General features: G+C 41.0%; 2 protein-coding genes across 4 annotated transcripts in view; one reads left to right on the top strand and one right to left on the bottom strand.

Moving 5' to 3' along the window:
• Positions 1 to 8,330, top strand: part of FARSB (phenylalanyl-tRNA synthetase subunit beta) — a 51,334-nt gene extending 43,004 nt beyond the window's left edge. For both annotated transcript variants that reach the window (XM_061636783.1, XM_061636782.1), the window contains exon 17: positions 7,724 to 8,330. In XM_061636783.1, coding sequence (XP_061492767.1) covers positions 7,724 to 7,875 — 152 coding nt within the window. In that variant the 3' untranslated portion in view covers positions 7,876 to 8,330. The remainder of the gene's footprint in view (positions 1 to 7,723) is intronic.
• A 1,582-nt stretch (positions 8,331 to 9,912) lies between these two features.
• Positions 9,913 to 26,625, bottom strand: part of SGPP2 (sphingosine-1-phosphate phosphatase 2) — a 68,263-nt gene continuing 51,550 nt past the window's right edge. The window contains exon 4 of one of the 2 annotated variants that reach the window (XM_061636784.1): positions 9,913 to 12,876. In XM_061636784.1, coding sequence (XP_061492768.1) covers positions 12,334 to 12,876 — 543 coding nt within the window. In that variant the 3' untranslated portion in view covers positions 9,913 to 12,333. The remainder of the gene's footprint in view (positions 12,877 to 26,625) is intronic. The other variant, XM_061636785.1, reaches the window with a different exon arrangement.

Below are 26,625 nucleotides of genomic sequence, written 5' to 3'. Positions count from 1 at the left end.
TACATGGAATTATCACTGGGAAATTATAGAAGCTTTCGGTAGTTAACTTCAGGTGTTAATCAGTGCTAAATAGTTAATGCAAAAATTGACATGTGTTCAATTTCATTGTCAATAACTTCACTATAGGTGAAGTTATGATTTTGTTTCTGCTTCATGAGAGCTCAGGTCTCCTAACTCCAGAATGGACTAGCTAGGTAATTATCCCTTTTCACCTTGTATCTGCATACCTGTCCAGACTACCACACCTGTCCCACTGATTCAAGTGTACAGTACAGGATTTTTCTTTTTGATGTTCCTTAAAGGGAGAGGCTGCTGTTGAATGGGGGATTAGGTTTACATGTGTTACGAACTTTGGGGGAAGTTAACTGTTTCACTTCCAACTTAATCCATTTGCTCAGATCGGATTACCTGTTCGCATTTGTTCTGCAAATGGTAATTTTTTTAATTTCTTTGTGTGTGTGGTGTGTGGTGTATAACTAATGACCGTTTGGGAATATTTGAGAGCACAAGTATTTTCTCATACAAAACCTTATTTAATCATGAACAAAATTATTTGCCATATAGAATGATCAGCAAAAGTGTTACTTCTGTGCAGCAGAGAATACGTAACTTCTGTTTATGTATGTGCTTCTTTTGGGAGGAAGACCTGGATAAAAATCAAAATAAAGAAAGAAAGAATAATTTACATGAACATTTTGCTATGAACATGACAACAAATAAAGGTTCCTTTTTATTTAAGAACATTTCATGTGTTTGGTAAAATAGTTTTCTAATATAAACTGGTATTTTAAAGTTGTTGGCCTTTGTGCTTAAACTCTTCCAAATTTAAACTTTATAGACGTTTGTAACTTGGGTGGTTAGAGTTCATTAAACTTCTAAAAATGGGCCAGGAAGACCTTAATTGCTGGGGGGACTGATTGGCCTCCTTTAGTATGATAGAAGGATAATAGTGATTTTATTGTACGTCTAGCATTTAGCAAACTGGAATTTATATGCTGTTGTTGGGAACCTGATGATTGGAAAATAATTCCCAAATATCTAATGGTATTAACCTGATATATGGGCCGATTGTCAATCCTCCAGACATGTTTAATCTTTTTTTTGGTGAAAACTACAACGTTTGTTTTTTGGAGGTTAATTATTAGGTCTTCCTCAAGACAAAAAGATGTTAAAGTTGCCAATAGTCTTTTAAGGCCTATGGGCGTTTGTGATAGCAGGAGTATATCGTCTGCATATAATAAACATGGTCTGGGAGTATGGGCCAGCATCGGGGGATGCGATGTAATTTGAGCAATATTGGATATTACGGCGTTTATGTAAATGTTGAATAATAGGGGAGCAAGGATGCATCCCTGTTTGACACCCTTGGAAGTTTGAATTCGTTTTGTTAGGTGGCCTTTGTTGTTGCAACGAATTTGTAAAGAAGTATTTTGATATAGGCCTTGTATCAACATTAATAGACGCCTGTCGATTCCCAAATTTTGTAATTTTAACCAGAGTCTTGTTCTTGAAATTGAATCGAAGGCCGCTTTTAGGTCCACAAAGGCCGTATATAGGGCTTTTCCATTAGTATTACTATATTTAGAAATCAAATGCTGCAAAACCAAAGCATGATCACCAGGAGAACGTCCGGTGCGGAAATCTGCTTGCTCTGGTGCTAGGATGTCCATCTGGATGACCCAGTCTGAAAGTTTCCTATATAAATAAGTAGCATATATCTTACTTATTATATTTAGGAGACTTATTGGTCTATAATTTGCTGGGTCTAAGTGGGATCCTTTTTTACGTTTGTAACTTGGGTGGTTAGAGTTCATTAAACTTCTAAAAATGGAACAGCCATGCAGGGTTTCTATATACTCCTAAGAGACACCAAAGAAAAAGCTATGGTTTGACTGTTGCTGTTTTCAAGTGTACACTGTGTTCCAGCCACCAGGTTTGTTCCACTTGCGTTCAGGAAATAAACATTTACTCAAAGGAAAATATGGCCTGGTACTTCAGTAATCATGTTGAATAACTTAGCTCCTGCCTCACAGTTACTGAAGTATTGGCTTCCGGTATTCTCCCTCCACTCCTTATAAGAGCATAATTGGTATGATCTCTAAAGCTTTTTCCAACTCTGACCCTATATAATTCCTTTAATCTTCTTCTCCTAAACATAGGAAGAAAGGAAGGAACTGGGAAGAGAAAAAAAACCCATGCAAGGTGTTTGACAGGCAAGCACACAGAGAATTCAACAAGCCCTTTGAAGGTCAATTAGCCAGAAAATGTGCTAAAGACTAGGTATTCAATTGGATTAGTGACCAAAGGGTAATGTCCTGAAGAATCAAAGCAGTCCTCCAGTCTGAAAACACAGACAATTACTGGTTCTTAAAGGCATATTAGAAAAGCTTTAATAACAAAATTATCTGAACCTCAAAGAATTTAGAAATGGCTATCTTCCTATGAACTGTGATTTTTGTCTCTTGCCTGCACAGTGTTCCTATGTCAAGACTAGATTTAGAGCTTTTTCTCCCACAGTTTATCTGATGGAGCGCCTCCAGCGCCACCAACCATGCTGCCCAACAAGATCAGCCACACAGGACCGTCTCTTAATCCCGCCAACTAAAACAGCTAGGTTGGCGGGGACAAGAGAGAGGGCATTTTCAGTGGCGGCCCCCACTCTCTGGAACTCCCTCCCGTATGACCTTCGGCATGCCCCTTCCCTGAATGTATTCCGCCAAGCTTTGAAGACCTGGCTCTTCAGACAGGCCTTTGGGACTTACGGGGAGGGTTAAATTTTTACGACGAATAGCCTACTACTCTGTACTGGAACTGTTTTATTGTTATATTGTATTTTATGATGTATTTTATTATGATGTAATGTATTGTTGTTAAATTGTACGTCGCCTAGACTGGCCATTGGCCAGATAGGCGACCCACAAATTAAATTATTATTATTATTACTGTGTGTGTGTGTGTGTGTGTGTGTGTGTGTGTGTGTGTGTGTGTGTGTGTGTGTGTGTGTGTGTGTGTGTGTGTGTGTGTGTGTGAGTGAGTGTGTGAGTGAGTGAGTGAGTGAGTGAGTGAGTGAGTGAGTGAGTGAGTGAGTGAGTGAGTGAGTGAGTGAGTGAGTGAGTGAGTGAGTGAGTGAGTGAGTGAGTGAGTGAGTGAGTGAGTGAGTGAGTGAGTGAGTGAGTGAGTGAGTGAGTGAGTGAGTGAGTGAGTGAGTGAGTGAGTGAGTGAGTGAGTGAGTGAGTGAGTGAGTGAGTGAGTGAGTGAGTGAGTGAGTGAGTGAGTGAGTGAGTGAGTGAGTGAGTGAGTGAGTGAGTGAGTGAGTGAGTGAGTGAGTGAGTGAGTGAGTGAGTGAGTGAGTGAGTGAGTGAGTGAGTGAGTGAGTGAGTGAGTGAGTGAGTGAGTGAGTGAGTGAGTGAGTGAGTGAGTGAGTGAGTGAGTGAGTGAGTGAGTGAGTGAGTGAGTGAGTGAGTGAGTGAGTGAGTGAGTGAGTGAGTGAGTGAGTGAGTGAGTGAGTGAGTGAGTGAGTGAGTGAGTGAGTGAGTGAGTGAGTGAGTGAGTGAGTGAGTGAGTGAGTGAGTGAGTGAGTGAGTGAGTGAGTGAGTGAGTGAGTGAGTGAGTGAGTGAGTGAGTGAGTGAGTGAGTGAGTGAGTGAGTGAGTGAGTGAGTGAGTGAGTGAGTGAGTGAGTGAGTGAGTGAGTGAGTGAGTGAGTGAGTGAGTGAGTGAGTGAGTGAGTGAGTGAGTGAGTGAGTGAGTGAGTGAGTGAGTGAGTGAGTGAGTGAGTGAGTGAGTGAGTGAGTGAGTGAGTGAGTGAGTGAGTGAGTGAGTGAGTGAGTGAGTGAGTGAGTGAGTGAGTGAGTGAGTGAGTGAGTGAGTGAGTGAGTGAGTGAGTGAGTGAGAGAGCGCATTATGAAGTCCCCTGTACCTTACCTTTCTGAGTTACAGATTAGACAGATAGTATACCTTCAACTGATGGAGTCTCATCCTGTGAGGTGCCCTATGTTCTCAAGCCATGGCACAAAGGTCTTGATTTTCACCTGCGCTTCAATGTAACGTTTAAACATCTGGATATTTTTAATGAAATAAATCTATCCTAATTAGAGATGCTTGCCTACAAATCTGATTGTACTAGGGCTGGTGCCCTCCAGGTTGATAGGATTGTGCTTCACGTATGAGGAACTGGCATACTTGGGATGGATGGCAGGGAAATCTGGCACATTTATTAATCCTCCTAATTGATAGACTTCAACTGCAATCCTGTGTGGATTTACATTGGAGTAAATCCCTTTGAACATCATAATCTTCCCATAGATGTCTGCTTGGCATCTTTGAGAACAGGCTTCTGGACTAGATGGATCTTTGGCCCAATCAAGCAGAGTGCTTATGTTCTTGTTTTGAAAATGTGAATAGGTTTCTGCTGTTCATGACAGTTTGGATGTCTCACTTCTTGAGAAAGGTGCAACTTTCCCACTTCTAATTTTGGGGAGGGATTGTCGTGAAAAGCGTCTTCCAACATACTAATGATGCCCCTGAATACTCTTCTAGTAATACTGCAAAATGGAGGTCTACTGCTCCTATGTGGATAGGATGCTCTTGTATTAAAGATCCTTGTTTCATCAAGGCATTTTCAGATGAAATATTTCCTATGTGAGCAAACTGACCTGATTTGCACTTCCCAGGATGAATACACATATCAGAACACAGTTACTTTTCAGGTTTTGTACCTCTCTGAATTTTGAAATGTACTTTTCTGTTCAAAAAACGTACTAAAATGCACATGGAAATGCAAAGTTAAAATGTGTATTCTAAGGTAAATGTGAAAATTAAAAATGTGAATTTTTCTGGAGTTATTTTAAAAATGGGAAAAGGATGGAACAGACTTATGAAGGAACACATGCAAAATTAACATAGACCAGAAATAAGTTGATCTGCCCCTTAGTATAGACCCAGGAGGATCATGTTATGTATCTGCTTAATGATTTTTGTAATGTGTAGCTCAACACTGATAGCCCCTTTCAGAAACATTCCCCTATCTCTGCCTGTGTACTCAGAAATCAAATAGTTCTAGATTATTTGTTTTCCAACATTTTGATTTTTTGTTCACCTAAAGTATAAGTAAAGATACATGCATATATGAGAGGTTTTTAAAAATGCCACACGTATATATAAGAATGTACTGAACAGAGTAATATTGTGTAAAAATATTCTGACAGTCCACTCTTCACACGGGAAATCTGGCAGTGCATAATTTGCATTGCAAACTAATAGTTGGATTTGATTTTTTGCTTTTAACTAATTTTTTTTCTCTAAAAGATCCCATCTTCTGTGACAAAACTCCCCACATTAGAATGAACTGCTCACATGTTGCTGTAGCTCAGCTTCTTGCAACATGCCATTTTCAGAAGTACAGAGTTAGTTTCTAACTCCTCTGCAATCATTTTTGAGCCATTTATTTGGGATACTTCTTAGGGGCTTTTGCTAATAACTTTTTTCTAGCGCACAGGTTGGAGTGCAGCTGGTTCTGAAACTAATGACTTTCAGCAGCTTTGCTCATGAAATTTTATTGAGGATTATCTGACAGATGCATTTTTTATTAAGTTGGAGTTCTACAAGACTTTGCCTTGTTACACAAATGAAAAGTTTGAAATTGTGGCAATATGAGCTATATAACATGACCCTTGTTAAGCCTGGTGACAATGTGGTCCTTTACAATACATATATGGCTTGCTAGTTACATTAACCCCTTTTGTTCCAGAATACAGCATCCCTTGTAACTGAAGCGGTAGCTAGTATGGGTATGCTGCAACTTCAAGATTTGCATTGTATCTGTAGAGTTTGGAAGTAACCTGATCTGTTTTAGATCCACTCTATCAGTCCGATTCTGATCTGTTACATCATATCTCTGTTTCCATGTGCACTGACTATAAAGGGGAATTTAAAAATTGCTATAACTTTTCACATAAGTGGATGAAATTTGGAGACAAAGGAGCCCCTCCAGAGTTTTTATACCCTGCCAAATTTCATAAAGATACACATGTAGGGCTCCTTCCCATTTTGGGATGGGAATGCAGAAGTCACATTCTTTCCCCTAGTATTTTGTGGGCAATCTAATCCACTGTGAGAATCCTTGTTAATTGCATGATCTGACTCGGAAATGCGACAACCTTCCTTGAATCACCCTGATTTGCCTTGTAATTTGGAGTATACACAGAGCGAATGCACACCACTAATATGAGTCTGGCTTTGATGCAAATGTATTTTTTTTAAAAAAATCCTCTGAACTGCAATTAAGCAATTTAAAATCTAATGAATTTAGAGATTCAGTAGTAATCGTAGGTATTTTCCCTAGAAACTGATCCTGTGGGCAGTGCTGGTCTCTGGCTTCATGCTGCTACTGCTATTTATGCACTGGCATAAGAGCTCAAGGTCAAACCATGGCTAATAGCTATTGGGGGGGTTTAAGTTCCTATCCACCAGTGCTACAGCTTTAAGTTAAAGGAAAATTATGGATCTAATCATGGATCTCTGTGTTGCATGTAATTTGGTTGTCAGATATGCAGTAAAGGCACTGTTGTGATTAACCTTGAGGATCATCAGAGTAACCTCATCTCCAGAGATAAGAAGGCTGTACCTTGGTGCAGAGTGCCCATCCACAAGTTTCTGCTCTTTTTAAACAAAGTCTTCAAATACCTATTACAATTTTTTTGTTTGCCAATAAATTCTTATGAAACTATGACTATCACATGTGGGGAAGGGGATAATAAAAACATTACATCATGTAGCTTTCTCCCCATATGGAAACTGGGTTGCATGAACATGTCACTCCACATGTCACTATCAGAATTGCATGGTAAAGTTACTGTGTGACTTTGCCATGACAAAAAAGAACACATGGATTGATCCTTTAGTTTAATTACAGTTTCAGAGACTTTGAATGGGTTATAAGAGCTTTTGATGAAAAATGAGGGTTTTGCAAAAGACAGAGCCCCTTCAGTTGTAACAAAGGAAACCTTTATTAGTGTTATTATGTCCATTTAAGACTAGGCTGCCTGACAAGTAGCAGCTGTACATCTATTAAACCAGAAAATATTGGCCCTATAGATACGAATGACCGTGTTTTGTTTACTTCTCCTTTGCTAAAGCAGCAAATCAAGTAATGAATCACAGTTAACTATAGCTGTCCACTACATCTACATTGGGAAACTATAATTAATGGCTTTCAAGAAGCCATGGTATTGAGCCAAGGTATTTAATATCCTGGCTGTTTGGAAGGCATTAACCATAGTTTCCTGCTTTGGATATTACTGGAATCCAGTGTTAACTGTGGCTTCTGGCTTGTTGCACAAAGGCAAGGGTAAAGTAGCTGTGTGCAGGCACATGGGGCTCCTTCATATCTTGGCATATTAAGCTGAATTATGATTACCTGAAAATGACTGCCATCTCTTCACAATATATGAAGCAGCTTCAGCTTTCCACTACTGTGGATGCATTTTTTTTTACTATGTACAAAAGCTTATAACCTGAATGTGCAATATGGCTATTTCTTAAGGATTCATCTTTAAAAAAAAAAAAGTGCTCTTTTTCATCTCTGACATTAACAGAATTGAGCTATGATAAGAGAAGCATTATTTGTTGTTTTAGCAGAAATTGTTCTTGAATAGCAATCACTGCTGTTACTGTGTCTTGTTTGAAGAAACATTCATTTCCTTTCCTGCCCTTTTTTTCTTTCAGACCCTGCTTTTTTTCCTGGGCGCTGTGCTGAGATCTTTGCAAAAGGGCAGATTATCGGAAACATAGGAGTCCTCCATCCTGATGTTGTCACGAAATTTGAGCTCACCATGCCTTGCTCTGCCCTCGAAATCACCATTGAGCCTTTCTTGTGAAATCCTGGCAGAAGCATCCCTCTTCAGTCCAGATAGTTTTGCATCTAAGATACCATCAGGCACCTGTCCCTTATTTTAATAAATTAGGCAACGAAATAGGCAAATCTTATTTTGCCCTTTGTCAGATGTTCCTTCAGTGCAATAAGGCTTTTAAAAATAGGTTTTTCTTAACAAACTGAGCCATCAGTTATAAAAAAAGTTCAGTATATTACCATGAATATATATATATATATATGGACAAATAACATGATCTGTTCTCCAGAAGGTTCCCAAGGCTGTAACAGATTACCGCTGCAGGAATCTCATTTTTTTCTTATTGCATGGAATAACATAATCAAATACCAATTGTGAACAGAACTGAGGAATTAAGCTTTTCTTTGTATAGGGTTGATAGGAACTCTTCAGGGTGGAGAAGCATGTAGTAACATACATTAAAGCTAGGTTTCTAGAACAGATACTGTATGTTATTCTGTTTTATTGGAAAAGAAGGGACGAAAAAAACTTGGAAGGTTCTGTATTTACCTAGATCTAAGGTCCAATGGGAAAAACTGACAAGGTGAGCACTGTATGTGTCATGGGACTGATTGCTCAAACTAGCCCTGTGCTGCAGGGTACCATTTATCACCCCCTGGCTTCTCATGTTCTGGCAGAGAAACTGCCTCTAGAATATGAAATGAGAAAATGCCAACACATGTTTGTAAGCTGTTGCATCCATCTAAAGGCACTCTTTGGGCTTTGGTCCCTTTCAAAGATTAGCAAAATAAATCCAGCAGTGAAAAGGCCAGAGGACGTTCTGTGCTACAGTGCTCAAAATGCTACGTGGATGTATTCGAAGGGCATGAGTTGGCTATCTGAAACAGAAATAGCACTTGAAGTGGCTGATTTACACCTGGCCCAGTAAGCATATTCACAGCTGGGAGCAGTAAAACCTACCCCAAACTGCAGGGATTTAACTCAGCAATGGAAGAGTTGGTCTGAAGGCACATGAGGCCAGCACCCTGCTGAAGCTATGCAGAGTCTGGTCTGGTCTGGTCTGGTCAGTGCCTGGATGGGAGACCAGCAGGGAACCATATGTAAGCCGCCTTGGGTTTCTATCATGAAAAGAAAGGCAGGTATAAATTACTTAAATAAATAAAATAAGATCCAGCAATGAGAGTGAATGCTAGTGCCCTGGCATATGTTATGATTTCCTCTTGCACAGCTTTGGCATAGGAAAGGGCGTTTGGTTACAAGCTACTACAAGTTCAGTGCAGCAGCTGAGTTACTGCCAAGCATTGTCCCCATTAATGCAGTCACCTTGACACTGCCAGCATGTCTGGATACAACTGTCCTCACAATAGTTATCCTTTGCTTTTGAAGGATTTGGGGAAATTTTGAAATATAAAACTGATGTTAGAGTACAAGTGGTACACAGGGCTTTTGTAACATCCTAAAGAAATGAGCTGATAAACTTAACAGCAACTTATGAGGGGTTTTTTTTTTCTTGCCTTCTAACACACCAGCTAGTTGGCTTTGCCTAGGTCTTGAGAACTGGTGCAGTACATTAGTTTGAGTAGGACGACTTCCCTGCTACTTTATGAGTTTGTAGCTGGGAGATTAGGCTCCTATTATCTCAGCTACCCAATCTACAACAAGGTTGGGCAGAAGATAGATTAGGATCTGCTGGCGGATCTCAGGGAGATTTGCAGTAGTTTTTTTTCTATTCAATTGCTTGATAAGCAATATATAGCAACAAAGTGACTTTTTCCATCTAAATTAAGCTACTAAAAAGAAGAAAGCTAAGAAGGGTTTAGACTTTTATTGTGTGAAAAGACTACATTCAGTTCAGTTCTGATGCTGAAAACAAATCCCTAAGCTTAAACTGAACTTGGAGACACCCTTTTCTTTATTCTAACTATGTGCGTTTTGCAGTTGAGTCTGGCAGGTTGATCTTGAGTCCTAGTTAAAAACAACAACAACCCAAAGTAGATCTGACAAAGCTGAAGTCTGCCCACCACAATCTATACAATATGAGGAATAACACTGGCCTACCTTATTGAATGTATATATTAAATAACATGGTTTGGACACTATATTACACTGCACATGCTAAGTAGGACTTAACACAAGGTGTAGGATTTCATAGACTAGGTTAGCCCTGTATGTTTTCAAGCACACATATTTGTGCTTGGGTAGGCCAGTTCACATAACATTGTGAAACAGGTAGGTATGAACAAAAAAACTGGTGTGTAACAAATGCTAGGTGGGCCCTTCAATCCCCAGCCCATGTGGCATACATGCCTACTCCAAAGTAGCATTCTACTTTATATAATGCACTTGCAATATACATGACAAAATAAGCTTTAATAAAAAATAGTTTCTGGAGACATTTAAAGTACATATTTTACAGCTTACAGTAAAATACAAAAATAGAAATTGTGCAGGTTGTAATTTATAAATCTGAGTATATGTATATTGTACATGTGATCATAAAATAATAAAATAGGTGCAAATTTGAAAGAGCAATTTTAGTGTTACAGCTAAACCTGAAGCTCTTGGACAGGCAAACAATTAAGAAATCTATTTGTAACGTATTTCCCTATCTGAGGGCATACCTAGACGTTATTTCTGTGCAAACCTGCTCTTAAGGCTATATTTTGCTGAGATGATGGGAATGCATGAGGACAAGTAGCTGGAAAATAGGAGGAGTGGTTAACTCCTCTTACATCCAGATTCTTGCCTACAAATCCCACCCTTCCAACAAGAATCAGGCTCACTTGATTTGGATTCAGCCTGGAAGGATTAACAGCTATTGGCAGAATTCATTAACCCTGCTTATATGCCAGCTCTCTTTTGCAAGTAACTCAGCTTTAGCATGGTGAAGGGCATATGGGGGCTGGGGGCTCCCCATTTCCTTTAGATTGGGGAATTCTGCTCTGAGGAAGTTCTGCTTGGACACCCCATGGGCTTCAGGTCTTTACCTTCATATAACCCCTATTTTACAGAATATGTGTTATCTAAAGCAGGAGGGTGCTGGGAGACACAGAAACCCTGTATTTCTTATGATGCAAGTTCAAGTTCCACAACTCCAGGTGGGAATTTTAATTCTAGTGTAATACTGAAGTTTAAGAATACAGAGCAATTCAGCTGGATCAGACCAAAAGCCCACCTAGTCCCAATGTTCTGTTCTCACAGTGGCTAACTAGATGCCTATGGCAAGCCTACAAACAAGACACAAACTCAATGACCCTTTCTGTTGTTTGAATTAAAGTTCTGGAAGCATTTAGACCCCCGTTCTCAATTCCTGCATGTCTAAGCAGCATTTCATTTAGAGGCGCTGTTACTGTACTATATTTGCTCCCTTATAGTGGGAACCTTTGAATGGATATGTCCTTTCTGCCCTGCCCCCCCCTTTTTTCTTTTTGGAAGCAACAGAGTCTGACCAGTGCTAGTTTCATCCTACTCCCAAGCTCAAGCAGCGTGAAGAAGTGGCCATAAGGAAAAAGCAGGTGCTGTTTCACAGTTCTTGGTAGAGCCTTCAGCTCCAGTGGGAAGTGCCAGTTTGCATTAGTGGAAAGAAAGATGATGGTCTAGCAATATTATTCACTGCTTAAAAAAAATCTGTAATCTCATTTGCACTTGCCATCCACTAGGTAGCTCTCATGGTTCATTTTTCAGTGGTGTACAAGTCACAGCAGCAGTGATTGTCTTCAACAATCTGGGCCAATGCCAAAGCATACCAGAGCACAGCTTCAGAAGCTAACATTGCACCCTCTATGGGACAGTTTAACTTAAAAACATTGATATGTTATGAACATGATATAATTGCACTCACACATGAATTCACAGGACCAGCAGTCAATTTTCTAAGCAATGAAATTGCTGTTAAAATGCTGCTAGATGGGCAGCCTGATTCAGTGCCAAACCAATTTCAAGGTGCATAGGTTTGTGCTGTATCCCCCCCTGAATCTTATCTTACTCCCAATTCCTAGGCTATTACACTTGTAAAGAGTATTGCTTTCTTTCTTTTTCTTGTCTTTTCTAATGGAGGATTCCTTCAACTACACTGATCTTGTGAAATCTTGCTTTTGCTATATCCTAGGCAGTGCTTGGCTTTTTATTATTTATTAGATTTATATTCTCTATCTTCCTCCAAAGGCTTGAGGTTTGACAACCCCAATGAAACAAAGCCACTAGATCTAGGAAGGATAAAGCAGCTAAACATCTGACTGTCTGTCATGGCAGACCACTAGTTCAACTAAATGTTTTGCTCAGACAATCATAGTTGCTGCAGCAGCTACAGCATATTTGAGAGATAGCATACAAAAAAATATTAGAAGCCCCTTTTAGATATCCATTTTTTTGCTATATTGTAGAGTTATGCAGAAAGACACAACACTTTTTGTTTAAGCCTTTACTTCTGCACACATTTTTATTGCATCCCATAATCTGGACTCTTTCTAAAAAAATGCACAGCATTCAGTTTAATTCTAAGAACTTATGCAGTAATGGCACAAGCACTGTAGCACTCAGGCCAATGGAAGAATAGGTTATAAATTTATATGGAACTTCAATTTCTATTTGCTGCATAGCTTCAACATCATCAGTAGAGACCCTATACCAGGAACATAGTAATTTAAGGGCTATGTTTTTGATGATCTGCCGTGTAATCACCAGTACAACAATTCCTACCAAAAACTTTCCAAGCACTATCAACAGCATTTCACTGGTGATGGAAGGAACATCGTGTGTGATGGCTTCAGCCAAAGCATTTGAAACATAGTGATTATTGATCCAGGACCCAATAATTGCTCCAGCTCCAGCTCCTAGAATAGTGGTGGTGTCTGCCCTAGTAGGGCTGTAATAATCCAATTTGGGGTACTTGTAGCATAAGAAGAGGGGCACAACGATGCAGAAGACAGGGCACAAGGGGCTAGTCAGTATCAGGTGATCAACGAAGTCCCAAGTAGGATAAGTAAGAGCCGTTAATATTGCCGAGATCAGACTGCCAGCAATCACATCCTAGGAAGAAACAGATGTTAGATGTATAGCACGTTCCCATTGGAACTAACACACAATCCCTCTCCTGAATTTAAGGAGTTGTATTTCAAAGAAGTGCACTCAACAAAATATTGGTATCTGAAGAGTTGCTGAACATTTTATTTATTCAACAGGATTTAGATACTGAGTAATCATCAAAACGTCTAAGCGGTTTACATAAAACAATATATATATTAAAATGACTTAAAAACAAAGGTTAAGAATAAGTTAGCTTAAAATTTCACAATAAAACCAGCAGTTTTAAAAATATACATTAAAAATAACATATTTAAAATACAGTACATGTCAAATTTCCTTGTATAAGTAGGCTGATGTCATTTAGCTATGACGAATGAGCAAAAGTAACTGAACAGCACCAAGTGGCACACATTCTCTTTCGGGGGAGGCACTGATGGGGGGGAGGCACTGATGGGGGGAAAATAAGTGACCAGAGTGGCACCCACAGTACTTGCTCAAAACAATCTAAATGTGCTGGCACCCTACACATAGAGAACCCTACAGGTACCTGCCTTTTTTCCTTGCTGAAGGGCAACGAAACCATCAATATTACCTCAAAACAAAAACTGATGATTAATACACTGAAGCAAGTAGTTTCAGGAACCCATTTAAAGCAAGTTTAAACAGGTTTCTGTTAACGCCAAACCTTTCTCCACCCATAATCTCACAGCTAAATCTCTTAATTTCTAGAGAGGATTATGTTTCCTTCATCCACTTTTGAACAAGGAGGAAGTTATGTTAATGAAAAGATTAAGGAGGAAACCACTGCAAAGATACATGAATGCAGCACAAAAAGATTTTTATGTTATGCCTCTCCATAGGTCAGCACAGGCATCTTCAAGCAAAGAAATACGTTCAGACTAAAGTCTAGATTGTTCGTGAGCAGCTTGAATCCACTTAATTTATTAAGAGAAGTAAAATAGTACAGTTTTAAGGACTGTTACTAATACTGCTAACTACATAAGAAAAAAAATGTTAAATTTGCATCAGCACATTCAGAGCACATGGATATAAAACACAGTGTAGACTACGGCTGCACACAAATGGCCTCTTAAACTTCTCCATCCTTAGGTGCTGATATAGACAAATTGGGAGGAACCATTTTATTTAATTTCCTGAGAGGGGGAGGAATCTCTCCAGCAATTTTGCAGGGGTGGGTATGACCATTAGTGGTGCAGTCACACAGCCTCTGTTTTTGCTAAGATCTTTTTGGTGACAGATGACAGCAGCAACAACTGTGTTGACAGCCAGTCTTCCATTCTGCATCCACCATAATGCCCCAGATCTATGGCAATCACCGTTCTACAAACTGGTTTTCTTTGAGGGGGGGCAGTGGTGGTAAGAAAAGGCAATTCAAGAACTTTAGTATATAATAAAAAAGGAATTGCACAGCAGCAGAAAATTTGTATGACAAGGGCTTCACACACAAAAACACAGGTTATGCTGTCCACTTATCCACAGATGGTTCCCTGACTTTAGCATCTGAAGGTTCACCTTAATGTAAACACTTAATGTTCATTGTTTCATCCTGTACCATAATGAAATTAAAATAAATACTGTCTTCAGCAGCACTATATGCAAATTGGTATATTGCAGTACAGTCTAATACCTATTTAGACAGGAACTCCAAAGCCTTTCACATCCACTTCTACAGCACAGAACTTTTCATGAAGTCACTAATCTTTCTATCAGGGCTGTGGAGTCGGAGTCAGGAGCAATTTTGGGTGGAGTCGGAGTCGGTAGAAATGTACCGACTCTGACTTTGACTCCTTCATAAATGGCAAATGCATATTAACTAGTAATAACAAATTTACTGTAGTAAAATGGTAGCACAAGGCATTTCATTACCACCACGTGAATCCAGAGCTTGGAAAAGTTACTTTTTTAAACTACAACTCCCACGAGCCCAATCCCTGGGGCTGATGAGAGTTGTAGTTTAAAAAAGTAACTTTTCCAAGCTCTGGATTCACATGGTGGTGATGAAATGCCTTGTGCTACCATTTTACTACAGTAAATGTGTTATTACTAGTTAATATACATTTGCCATTTATGAAGGAGTCGGAGTCGGACAGTAGAAAAATAGAGTCGGAGTCGAAGGTCTGGCATACCGACTCCACAGCCCTGCTTTCTATACAGGAAGAACATGTCCAATGTAGCCATGGTTGTGTTGGAATATGTGGTTCAACTCCAACTTGTGGCCTGAGGCTGTATGGGGTTAAAAAGGGTAGCTAGAGAGGAGACCTCCTGATTGCTAGGCTAATACCTATCCTTTGATCTCCTGCTGTCTCTCCCTTCCTGCTAGACTGATGTGCATAGAATGTTGACCACATCTCCTTCCCTCCTTCCTTCTTTCTCTTGAGAGGGAGAGCAGTCGTATTCTCTTTGTCTCTCCCTGTCCTCCAAGCATGAGGGCAAACACTAGGCTTAGTGTTTGCATCTCCAACTTAGCTAGTTAGCTAGACGTAGAACTCTTTCCTATCAAGTATGTATTTCCAGAATACAGTACTTACTTCTTATATTAAAGCTTAAAGTCTCTGACTAATTTGCAGGGAAGGTATAATCTTTAGCAAATATTCAAACACACATAAAGGCTCACTCAGTATCTCCCTTCCCAGTTTCGCCACTCTCCGACAAGTTGGTCACAGCAGGATGTGGAATCCTCTGAAGACTGGTCATGTGTCCTTGAGGCAGAGCAGTAGAATCAAGATTTAGAAGGGCCCTGCTTTGCCATTTTTGATGGCTGGTGTATAAGCAGCTTCAGGGACATCAAAAGCAACAATGCATTGCTCAGATGTTAAAAGTAACAGCCAGCCAGGAAAGAGATGGCAATACAGTAGGGCCCTGCTTTACAGTGCTTCGCTTTACAGCATTCCGCTAATGCAGCGGTTGTCAATTGCAGAAAGGCCCCGCTCCTATGGTGCTTGTTCTGCTTTTACGGCATTTTTTGGCCATTTGGCGCCATTTTAGTGAATGTTAGTCAATGCGTTTTCGCTTTACAGCGGGGGTCCAGAACGTAACCCGCTGTATGAGTGGGGCCCTACTGTACAATATTCAATTTCACTTCCACTTGGATCTAGGACTCTTTTAATGCTTCTTCAAGCCAGATTCAAAATGTTCAGTTGCCTGCAAGGCTGCTACAAAAGTTGCAGCCACACATTGGAAGGCTCCAGATGACTACAAGAATGTTTAAATGCGCTTTCCTACAAGGGTCTGCTCAATCACATAAAAGCACTCTTGCCAGCACCATGCCTGAGCATATGGTCCCTTTTTTTCAGACAAACTAGAGGCAAACAATAGTCATTACAGCAGCTGTAATAACATGAAGCAGAATTTTATCACTTTCATTTGTTGATGTTTTATTTTCCTATTTGTTACTTTACATCTTTTAATTATTGTACCCCACTTTGAAATTTATGTATTATGTGTATGTGTGTATATACACTAGGGATGTGTGGAATCACAAAATTCAAATTTGACACTTGTTTTCCTATTTATACATGTGCATTTTTGTCCTCACAGATTGGGTTTTTTTCTAGCAGTTTTCTGCGGCTGAAGTGGATTTTTTTAAAAAACACCTAAAAATATTGATATCAATATTTTCCTCATAATATCGATATAAATATTGATTTTGAGGAAAATATCTATATGTTTTCAACTCTATGAAAAACAGTATTAAAAAACCCAACAATATTAATATTGATATTTTTGCAGGAAAAAAACCCTAATCAGTATTCATCGTAAATAGCAAGCATTGATCCCTTACGAAGTGGTACCAGAAGGAAGTTCAACAGAGCAAAAATAGAACTGGCACCAAAATGCAGATCCTATCCCTAATATACACATACATATGGTTATATACATATATGGTTGTATCCAACTAAGTTCTACTCAGAGTAGACTGTGATGTTTCACTTTTCATGGTTTACTGTAATCAGTTAAAGAGGTAAAGTTTGGAAGCGGGTTATATTTATAGAGTAAATGTGGTATGGAGTGGGGGACGTGGTTGGATGGGTAGGATAGACAAGTTTGTATTTTTATTCTCTGAGGATATTTTGCAAAGAGTAACATAAATGAAACCAGTAATCATCTTGTAACCACACACTTCTGGAACCTGAATACAGATAAACAAGTTTCTTACAGAAAGAAAATTCATTTGTTTCTAACACATGCCTGATTCTTGGCCTAGTTACTAAACAGAACAAGTTTAACCGTGACTAGTGACAATGCTACACCATAGATTGACATAAGGTAAATAAGGGCACAAACAGTTATTAGTGGTGGCAGTAGAATTCCAAATAGAGAGAAGCCGTTACTGGTAGCAAAAGAACCACCATGGCTTGAATCTTTAGAGGCTATACTGTTGGCGTGTGTGCGTTGTTGCGTGAAACAGCATACATTACGTTGGAGTTAAGTTGAGCAAGAAACTTCTTCAGAGCATTAGAGCATGTTAAGAGTCTTTTATTAAGACATTATGGCTTAAGGCTTAAGAGTAAATACATGTAGAGTTTCTTCAGTCATCCCCCCCCCTCTGGGGGTAAACACAAAGACAACCTCTCAGTTCAGAGGCAATATTCAGAAGACACAACTTACAGACTCTGTTAGAACTTTCCCAGTCTATCAGATGGTTACCATAGCAACGGCCTTGGCAGTCCGTTCCCAGACTGGGCTAAGACAAAACTCCCCCTAGTTACAGTTTTGCAGACTTGATGGAAAACTACTAGGCCTCATGCCAACATATACAGTATCCAGAGAGGTTAAGGCTCTCTGTTGCCAAGGCTGTTTGTATGCAAAAGCTGGGGGTGGGGGACAAAATAAGGTCCCTAGTAACAGGACAAAGGATCTCCACTTGCACCAAGCAGAGTGAAAGGGGGATTCTGGTAGGGTGTGGGTAATAAAACCTGAAGAGTGGGTTTTGGCAAGGAGATATGACATAGACCCATCGAATATAATGGACCTAAGTTAGTCATGTCCATTAATTTCAGTGGGTATACTTTGAGTAGAACTATTGTTGGATACAATCTTTATAAATTATGTAACAAATTTACCCATATCCTGATGTCACGTCACCCATGTTTTCCTGCTCTTGCAGTCAATGATATGGGAAACAAGCAAACACAGGATTATCAGAGCATGTTTGCTATGTTCTGGCAGCAGCCCTGCTTTGACCACGACATCAGATTTGGACCTGCACATAAATTTGCTAATACAAATCATATGCAAATTGACTGTGGTGGGACATCCTAAGGAAATTTTCAGATGTCTCATTCATTTTATTGTGCTGCTAGTTGCCTTGAGCTCAACTCGAAAGCTGTAGAAACGATAACTGTTTACTGCCCTCAGCACTGTTGTTATGCTTGGCTAATATTAAAGTACTGCGAGATTCTTTCCTGACAGAGACCATTATGAAGAAAAATGATCTCAAATACCTCAGCATGTCCAGGATCATAACATTCTTGATACATAGCCTCCTTTAGTCAAACCTCCTTTCTTTTAATGTTCTAGCTATGTTCATGCTTGGATGAAGCTGGGGAGGTTAATCTCTCTCAGCTTTGTCCACCAGGTTTCTCTGTGCAGCAGCAGGCAAGACCTGGGGGGCAGAGAGGTGGAGTCGCAGTGGTCTATCGGGATACTATCTCCCTGACCAGGTGCCCTACCCCACAGTGTCCAGGGTGTGAGTGTGTGTATTTGAAGTTGGGTGGTCGGGACAGATTAGGGATTCTGTTGGTGTACCGCCCACCCCGCTGCTCAACAGTCTCCCTTCCTGAGCTAGCCAGGGTGGTCTCGGGGCTGATGTTGGAGTCCCCTCGGCTTGTGGTGCTGGGGGACTTCAACATCCATGCCGAGGCTGCCCTGTCGGGAGTGGCTCAGGACTTCATGGCCTCCATGACAACCATGGGTCTGTCCCAAGTAGTATCTGGCCCCACTCATGTTGCTGGCCACACCCTGGACCTTATTTTCTGTGTGGAGGGGGATGATGGTGATCTTGGTGTGGAGGAACTTTCTGTAGTTCCTTTGTCATGGACAGATCACTACCTGGTGGGGTTTAGACTCACTGAGACTCGGAACCTCTGCAGGGGTGGGGGACCGATTAGGATGGTCCGCCCCAGGAGGCTGATGGATCCGGATGGTTTCCTGATGGCTATTGGGGATTTTCGTGCCACCTCGGCAGGCGATTCTGTCGAAGCTCTGGTTGACCTCTGGAATGGGGAAATGGCCAGGGCATGATCGCTCCTGAGCGTCCCCTCTCACAAAGTGGAGCCAAACCAGCCCCTTGGTTTACCAAGGAGCTGGCGGTGATGAAACGAATGAGACGGAGACTAGAGCGACGTTGGCGGAAGACTCGGAGCGAGTCTGACCGAACACGGGCTAGAGCCTCCTTGAAGGACTACTCCGTGGCAGTGCGGGCAGCAAAGAAATCATTCTTTTCTGCCACCATTGCATCTGCAGGGAGCCGTCCAGTGGAGCTGTTTCGAGTGGTCAGGGGTCTTTTACATTCTGGCCTCCGAGAGGGTAATATAGATCACTCAACAGCCTGCTGTCAAGAGTTTGCACAGCACTTTGCAGATAAAGTCGCTCAGATTCGTTCCGACTTAGACGCTATAATTGATACAGTCTCAGGGGATGTAACTTTGGCTCCTGTCTGTCCAATAATGATGGATTCTTTTCAATTTGTACAGCCCGAGGATGTGGACAAGATCCCTGGAGAGGTGAGAGCCACCACATGTCTGCTAGACCCTTGCCCTTCCTGGCTTATAAAAAGTGCCAGAGAGGGACTGGCTGAGTGGGTGAGGGGAGTGGTTAATGCCTCCTTACACCAAAGCAGAGTTCCAGGTTGCCTAAAGGAGGCAGTTGTAAGGCCTTTGTTAAAAAAGCCCTCCCTGGACCCCTCCATAATGGATAATTACCGGCCAGTGTCCAATATTCCATTTTTGGGTAAGGTAATAGAGCGTGTGGTGGCCTCCCAGCTCCAGGGATTCTTGGATGAAACAGATTATCTGGATCCATTTCAATCTGGTTTCAGACCTGGTTATGGGACCGAGACGGCTTTGGTCGCCTCGGTGGATGACCTACGCAGAGAACTGGACAGGGGGAGTGTATTCCTGTTGGTTCTGCTGGACCTCTCAGCGGCTTTTGATACCATCGACCATGGTATTCTTCTGGGCCACCTTGCTGGGATGGGACTTAGGGGCACTGTTTTGCAGTGGCTCCATTCCTTCCTGGAGGGACGAACCCAGAAAGTGGTGCAGGGGGATTCCTGTTCGACCCCTTGGCCATTGACCTGTGGGGTCTCTCAGGGCTCAGTTTTATCCCCTGTGCTAGTTAACATCTACATGAAACCGCTGGGATAGGTTGTCCGGGGGTTTGGGGTTCGGTGCCATCAGTATGCTGATGACACCCAACTCTATGTCTCCTTTCCACCTAATTCCAAGGAAGCTGTCTCGGTTTTAAACCAGTGTCTGGCGTCAGTGGTGGCCTGGATGAGGGTGAACAAATTGAAGCTTAATCCAGACAAGACAGAGGTGCTCCTGGTCAGTCGTAAGGCGAATCAGGGAATAGGGATACAGCCTGTGCTGGATGGGGTTACACTCCCCCTGAAGACACAGGTTCACAGTTTGGGTGTGCTCCTGGACTCAGCATTAAATTTGGAGGCCCAGGTTTCTGCAGTGGCCAGGAGTGCTTTTGCACAATTAAGATTAGTGCGCCAACTACGCCCGTTCCTTGAGCTGTCTGATCTGGCCACGGTGACACACGCCTTAGTTACATCCCGTTTAGATTACTGTAACGCGCTCTACATGGGGCTGCCTCTGAAGACTGTTCGGAAACTTCAGTTGGTACAACGTGCTGCAGCCAGAATGCTAACTGGGGCTGGTTACAGGGACCGTACTACCCCCCTGTTAAAAAAGCTCCACTGGTTGCCAGTCTGTTTCCGGACACAATTCAAAGAGCTGGTGTTGACCTATAAAGCCCTATACGGCTTAGGTCCAGGCTATTTATCAGACCGTATCTCCCTGTATGAGCCTGCCCGGGCCCTGAGATCCTCAGGAGAGGCCCTTCTCTCAATACCCACATCTTCTCAAGTACGACTAGTGGGGACACGTGAGAAGGCCTTCTCGGTGGCTGCCCCTAGGCTTTGGAATTCCCTTCCTAGGGAGGTAAGAATGACCCCCTACTTGCAGTCCTTCCACCGACAAGCAAAGGCCTTCCTATTCCAACAAGCCCTTGGAATTGAAGGCTAAGGATAGGGCATGAAGGGTGCTGCATTGCTAATGTCTATTATATCATTTTTAAACTAGTTTGAACTTTTTTAGCTATATGTGTGTATGGTTTTAATATTGGAAATAGTTTAATCTTATTTTAATGTAGACTTTGTATGTTTTTAATTATTTGTATTTTTTATCTGGAAGCCGCCATGAGTTCCAGTTTTGGAAAAATGGCGGGGTATAAATAAAGATAGTAATAATAACAATAATGCCTTGGCCATACAGTAATACCTCAGTTAACAAATCCTCCAGAAAATAAGCTCCTTTTAACAAAGTCTTTTTTGGGTGTGGGGGGCATGGGGGGGCACACACTCTGACATAGTCAGAATGTGGCTCCTTGTCTACTGGATTGTAGCTGCTGCAGGCAGTTCTCTCACACATGGCTGGAATGGCGCTCCTTGCCAGGTGGCACAGGCACCTTTGCAGTGAACAATGCTTTAGGTGCTCTAGAAGCACTGTTTACTGCAGACACATCTGCTCAAGTGGAGAGGAGGATGGCAAAAAGAGAGAGAGAGATACCAAGCACAGGATGGTGGTGGCAGCTGCCCCTTGCATGCCTGCTCAACTGTATGGAGAGGAGAACGGTGCTCAAAGCTTTAGATTGCTATCGCAAGATGCTACGTGATAAAAGAAAAAAGGCAAGGCAGGAATCCCTGAATGCATTTTGGAAGAAGCCTTCAAGTAGTCTGACCCCATGTTCAATGTCTGTAAATTTTCCATCTAAGTGCCTTTAAAATGTATGTAGAAATCCTGATGTATAAGAGATATGTCCAGGTATGCAGACCTCCTCATACTATCCAGTCAAGCCTTGTAAAGTCCAAACTGGAGCAAGTTTTTCTGCTCCCCTCTCCTTTTTCTATTTCTGGGCCGTCAGCCAATGCACTCTTGCCAATGTACTCTGACACTGGAGGCATTCAAGAGGCAGCTGGACAGCTGTCGGGAATGCTTGATTTGGATTCCTGCATTGAGCAGGGGGTTGGACTTGATGGCTTTATAAGCCCCTTCCAACTCTATTCTATGATTCTATGTTTAAACAAAAGAGATAATATGTAGCTGCCAGCTGCCTTATATGGTGTGGACAACACCTGCTTCTGGTTAAAGTGAGTAGTTGGAAGGTTAGCTGGTCCCACTTGCTGCCCCTGGCAGGCAGCACATAGAGACCCTGCATAGAGGCAGCAACTGATAAGCAGAGAGCTGTTGAGTAAGATAGCCTTGAGATACTTCTATAAAAACAGACATTCAGAAGCAGAGCTTGGAAAAGTTACTTTTTTGAACTACAACTCCCATCAGCCTAATCCAGTGGCCATGCTGGCTGGGGTTGATGGGAGTTGTAGTTCAAAAAAGTAACTTTTCCAAGCTCTGTTCAGGAGCAGTATTTGGCCTGTCTCCCTGGAGATTGGGTCAAAGACACACTGCTGCTATGCTGCTGCCGATAACCAGAAGTCTGCCTCCCACAAGGTTAAGATGGTTCATTTCTTTATGGACAAGAGATTGAAATGTATTGACATGGAAATGTAATTTGTTTGATGTTAATTCCTTGCAATATAACTTCACAATTATTGAAATGTATGAGTCTGAACTGAGAGCACATTATACTTTTAAGATACGTTAACTGTATACTGCAATGCATACTGATGTATAAGCCTGATATCTGACTTCTGATCATAATCAATTTTGACCCAATGGCTAAGGCCACTATATGCATTACTAGTAAAGATGTTGAAATAATATTATAAGATTTATAAATATAATCTACTGTTGAACTCCCATTTTTTCTGGTATGTCCCTAAACCGTAGCATGTTTTTTGGTGGGACCTCCTACCGTCAGTTCGCCTAGACAGACCTAACTGCTGGCAAAAACTGGAAGCTCAGGTGACCACGAAGTTTGTCATGAAAGTTGTCTGTAAAGATACGGACTAAGGGGAGACTTAAGAATCCTCAATCCAGTGCATTCACAAGATAGGGATAGTTCGAGGCCATTTCAGGCCTGTATGAAACATGCATATTGTTAGTTTTGAACAAAAGTTTACTGAAATACATTGAACTGTTCTTTTTTGTGGTGAAGGAACCTATCCCTATTCTTTCCATGTTATTCCTACCTCTGGTACAAAGGTTTCCGTTAAAGAAGTAATGTCCAGTAACGCATGTACTTTGTTAACTGAGGTATTACTGTACTTCTTTTATCTGCCATTTCAAACACCATTAGTAAAATTAAAATGCACCTTCTAGCCTTGGAAGAATAACAAAGAATTAAGAACTCATATAATTGATTTACTGTAAGGCACCTGCCATGCAGTGGAAGTTAGTGTGTGTTATGTATGTATTTGTGTGTGTGTATATATTATTATTATTATTATTATTATTATTCAATTTATTTATATACCGCATTTTCCACAAATACACATGTGCTCAAAGCAGTTCAAACAAACAGTCCAAATGCTGTAGCACAACAACACATAATAAGTATAATCACTACAACAAGAAAAAAATTATACATCGAAGCACAAATGAGCATTAAGCTCAACAGCAAAGCCAAGGCAAAAATATTTAAAAACTAACCCCCAAGTATACATATATATGTGTATATGTATATATATATAATGTCAAAAGACTTCCAGAAACAGAGATGGTTCAGTTTATGGTTCACTCCATGACTTCTGGTAGGAAACAGATCAACATACTACTAGGTATATCAGTGTCTTCTTCTTCCCACCTGTTAATGGGGCTTCACTACACTATTGTGGTTATGTACTATATCTGTTTCACATTGTCTTACATATCTGCACACTGCAGAACAGAGATTGGGAACTAGATCCCCACCACCCATAGGCCAAGTTTGACAGGTGGTGTCAGAGTTTGAAATTAAACCATGCAGGCAGAAGCACACTGGGCACTGTGCTTTAAAGCCCTGACAATCAGCTGATTGTCGATGCTTGCCGAAAGCTTTGTGTGGTGCTTTGAAGTCCAGACAACAAGCTAATTGTTGGTGCTTGAAGAGAGCCGTGCATGTTTCCCACCACTGCCATAGAAGAACTATGAATTTTTTGCAATTGTCCTCTCCATTACCGAGTGAACTTTCTGTGATTAGATGGCAAAGTGGAGAGGAGAGCTTGAAAATCAAGAAGTTACAACAGTCACTTAGGAAACATGGGAACGTGACCAGCTGTTTAGTACAAACCTAGTCATTATCTTCCACCCAGCAATAAAGTCTTCACTTTTGTAGAACAGAATGGTTACTACAAAAGTGTCTTCCCATGCTATACCAATATAATATGAAGAAAAACTGGAGCCCACTTTTTGCAGCTACAAGGTACTCAGATTTCCAACACATCTCTCAATATGATATTCAACATTAAATAAAGCAAGTCAATTTGTATAGCTTCCACATCACTCAGATACACTTGTTGGTCAGACTGAAAATAAGCTTCCAAAATCAGTGAAGATACAACCTCTATGTCTTCCAGGTGTCTTATTATACAGCTACGAGAGTGGCTGTATACTATAGTCAGCATGGATTTTTTGCATTCTGCAAAGTTAAATTGAAAATACCCCCATGCCATTCTGATCCTTCCCATAAGTTCATTTCAAAACAAAACCTTACAAAACTTATAGTCCAGGACACAGAAATGCTTGCTTAACAACCCTCTAAATTTTCATGGTGATACACAAAACAATCAAAGAGAATTGAGAGTTCAAAGTGTAAAAACAGAGAGAAAAACCAGACCCCTTTTGGACTTTTTTCTGTCAGAGCTCTCCTAATCTGTTGAAATTGATTAAAAATCAGCCATGTTCACACTTGTATTCCTATTACTGACCTTGTCCCATACTCTGACCTTCACCTTCTGCATTTTAAAAGTTAAAAAAATGCCTGGCTGATTTTTAATTAATTTAAGAAATTTTGGCTGGAACTCAACAATAATGTTGGGCATGCTCAGTAAGAACCAACTGTCAGTGTTCTAAAAGCCAGACTCACAGCTGCTGGGCTTGCCTAATCAGGGGGCCACACCCACACCAGACTTTGATTTCACCTGAGACAGTCATGGCTTCCCCCAAAGAATCCTGGGAAGTGTAGTTTGTGAAGGGTGCTGAGAGGAGACTCCTGTTCCCCTTACAGAGCTACTAATCTATTTCTGAATAATATAATACCAGCCTTATCTGGCCCGCAATTCTATCCACCATCAATTGGCCGTAGAAAAGTATCAACTCTACTCTATGCAGATGATATGGTTCTCCTCTCCTTAGTCCCTCTCGGCCTTCGGAGACTATTAAGCAGTTTACAATCAATCTGCTCCAAAGAAAATCTAAAAATCAACTATGAGAAAACAAACATACTAGTTTTTGGTAAGAAATACAAAGGCCATCGTTGGCGGATGGCAGACACTCAGCTTGTTCAGACTCGGGTCTATAAATATCTGGGAATTTTTTTCTCGGATACCCTGTCATGGAACCGTCATTTACAATATATTAAATCTTTAGCCGCTAAAACAATAGGAGCGATTTTGAAATTCTATCGTACCTCTGGAGGAAATCAGATACTGCCAGTGCTGAAAATGTTCAAAGCCAAAGTGATACCTCAGATTTCATTTGGAGCTACGCTTTGGGGATGGGATAATAAGAATATAATGCCATTAGAATCTATACAAAATGATTTTCTTAGGCGTATACTGTGTCTGCCTAAAGGTACATCAGCTGCCATGTTACGATCAGAGACTGGTCTTTCCTCGCTCACTGCTCGTATACATTTCATCCTTATGAAGTTTTTGGAATCTTTAGAGGACCCCCAGGATAAAATACTTTTGAAGCTCTGTATTGACCACCCTTTGGCCATTAAACTACGGAAAAGCAATTTAGCAGATTTGACCCACAATTATCACATCTCTTTACGGGATTTTAAATTGTTTCCAAACAATATTCGTCTTCGCGAAGCTATAGTTCTCCATTCCCAGAAAGTCGACAGATTATTTCTCATCAATTCGAAGGTTGCCCCTTGGTATTGGAGTTTTAAGTCAGACCATCAGTGTTCACTCTATCTTACATCCCATCTCCCACTGGCCCTGAGATGTGCGTTTACCGCATTACGTTTTTTCTCCTTGCCCAACGCTGACAGAGAGGGGCGGTTCTCTGACATTCCCAAAGATCAAATTTATGCATTTGTGGTTCTCTTGTGCCGGAAGACCTCCCCCATATACTGTTTTTTTGTCCAATTTACAATCACCCCCGCCATCGATTCCTTAGGAATTGGCTCGATAAGTATCGGCTGATTCCAACAGAGGACAAAATAAAAATCTTAATGTCCGACTTTAATCCTGACGTCACCTATACTGTCTCGTTGTTTACCTTAGCCGCCTGTAATTTAAGAGACAATTTTAAAAGAGTTCAATCGACCAATATCTTACTCTTAGATAGTAATTGAGATATCCTATAAATAATTTTAAATCATTTTATCAGGACC

The sequence above is a fragment of the Rhineura floridana genome, chromosome 7 (genome assembly GCF_030035675.1).
Source record: "Rhineura floridana isolate rRhiFlo1 chromosome 7, rRhiFlo1.hap2, whole genome shotgun sequence".
Lineage (NCBI taxonomy): Eukaryota > Metazoa > Chordata > Lepidosauria > Squamata > Rhineuridae > Rhineura > Rhineura floridana.
Note: the sequence above shows the minus strand (reverse complement) of the source record. Positions and strands in the feature narration are given on the sequence as shown.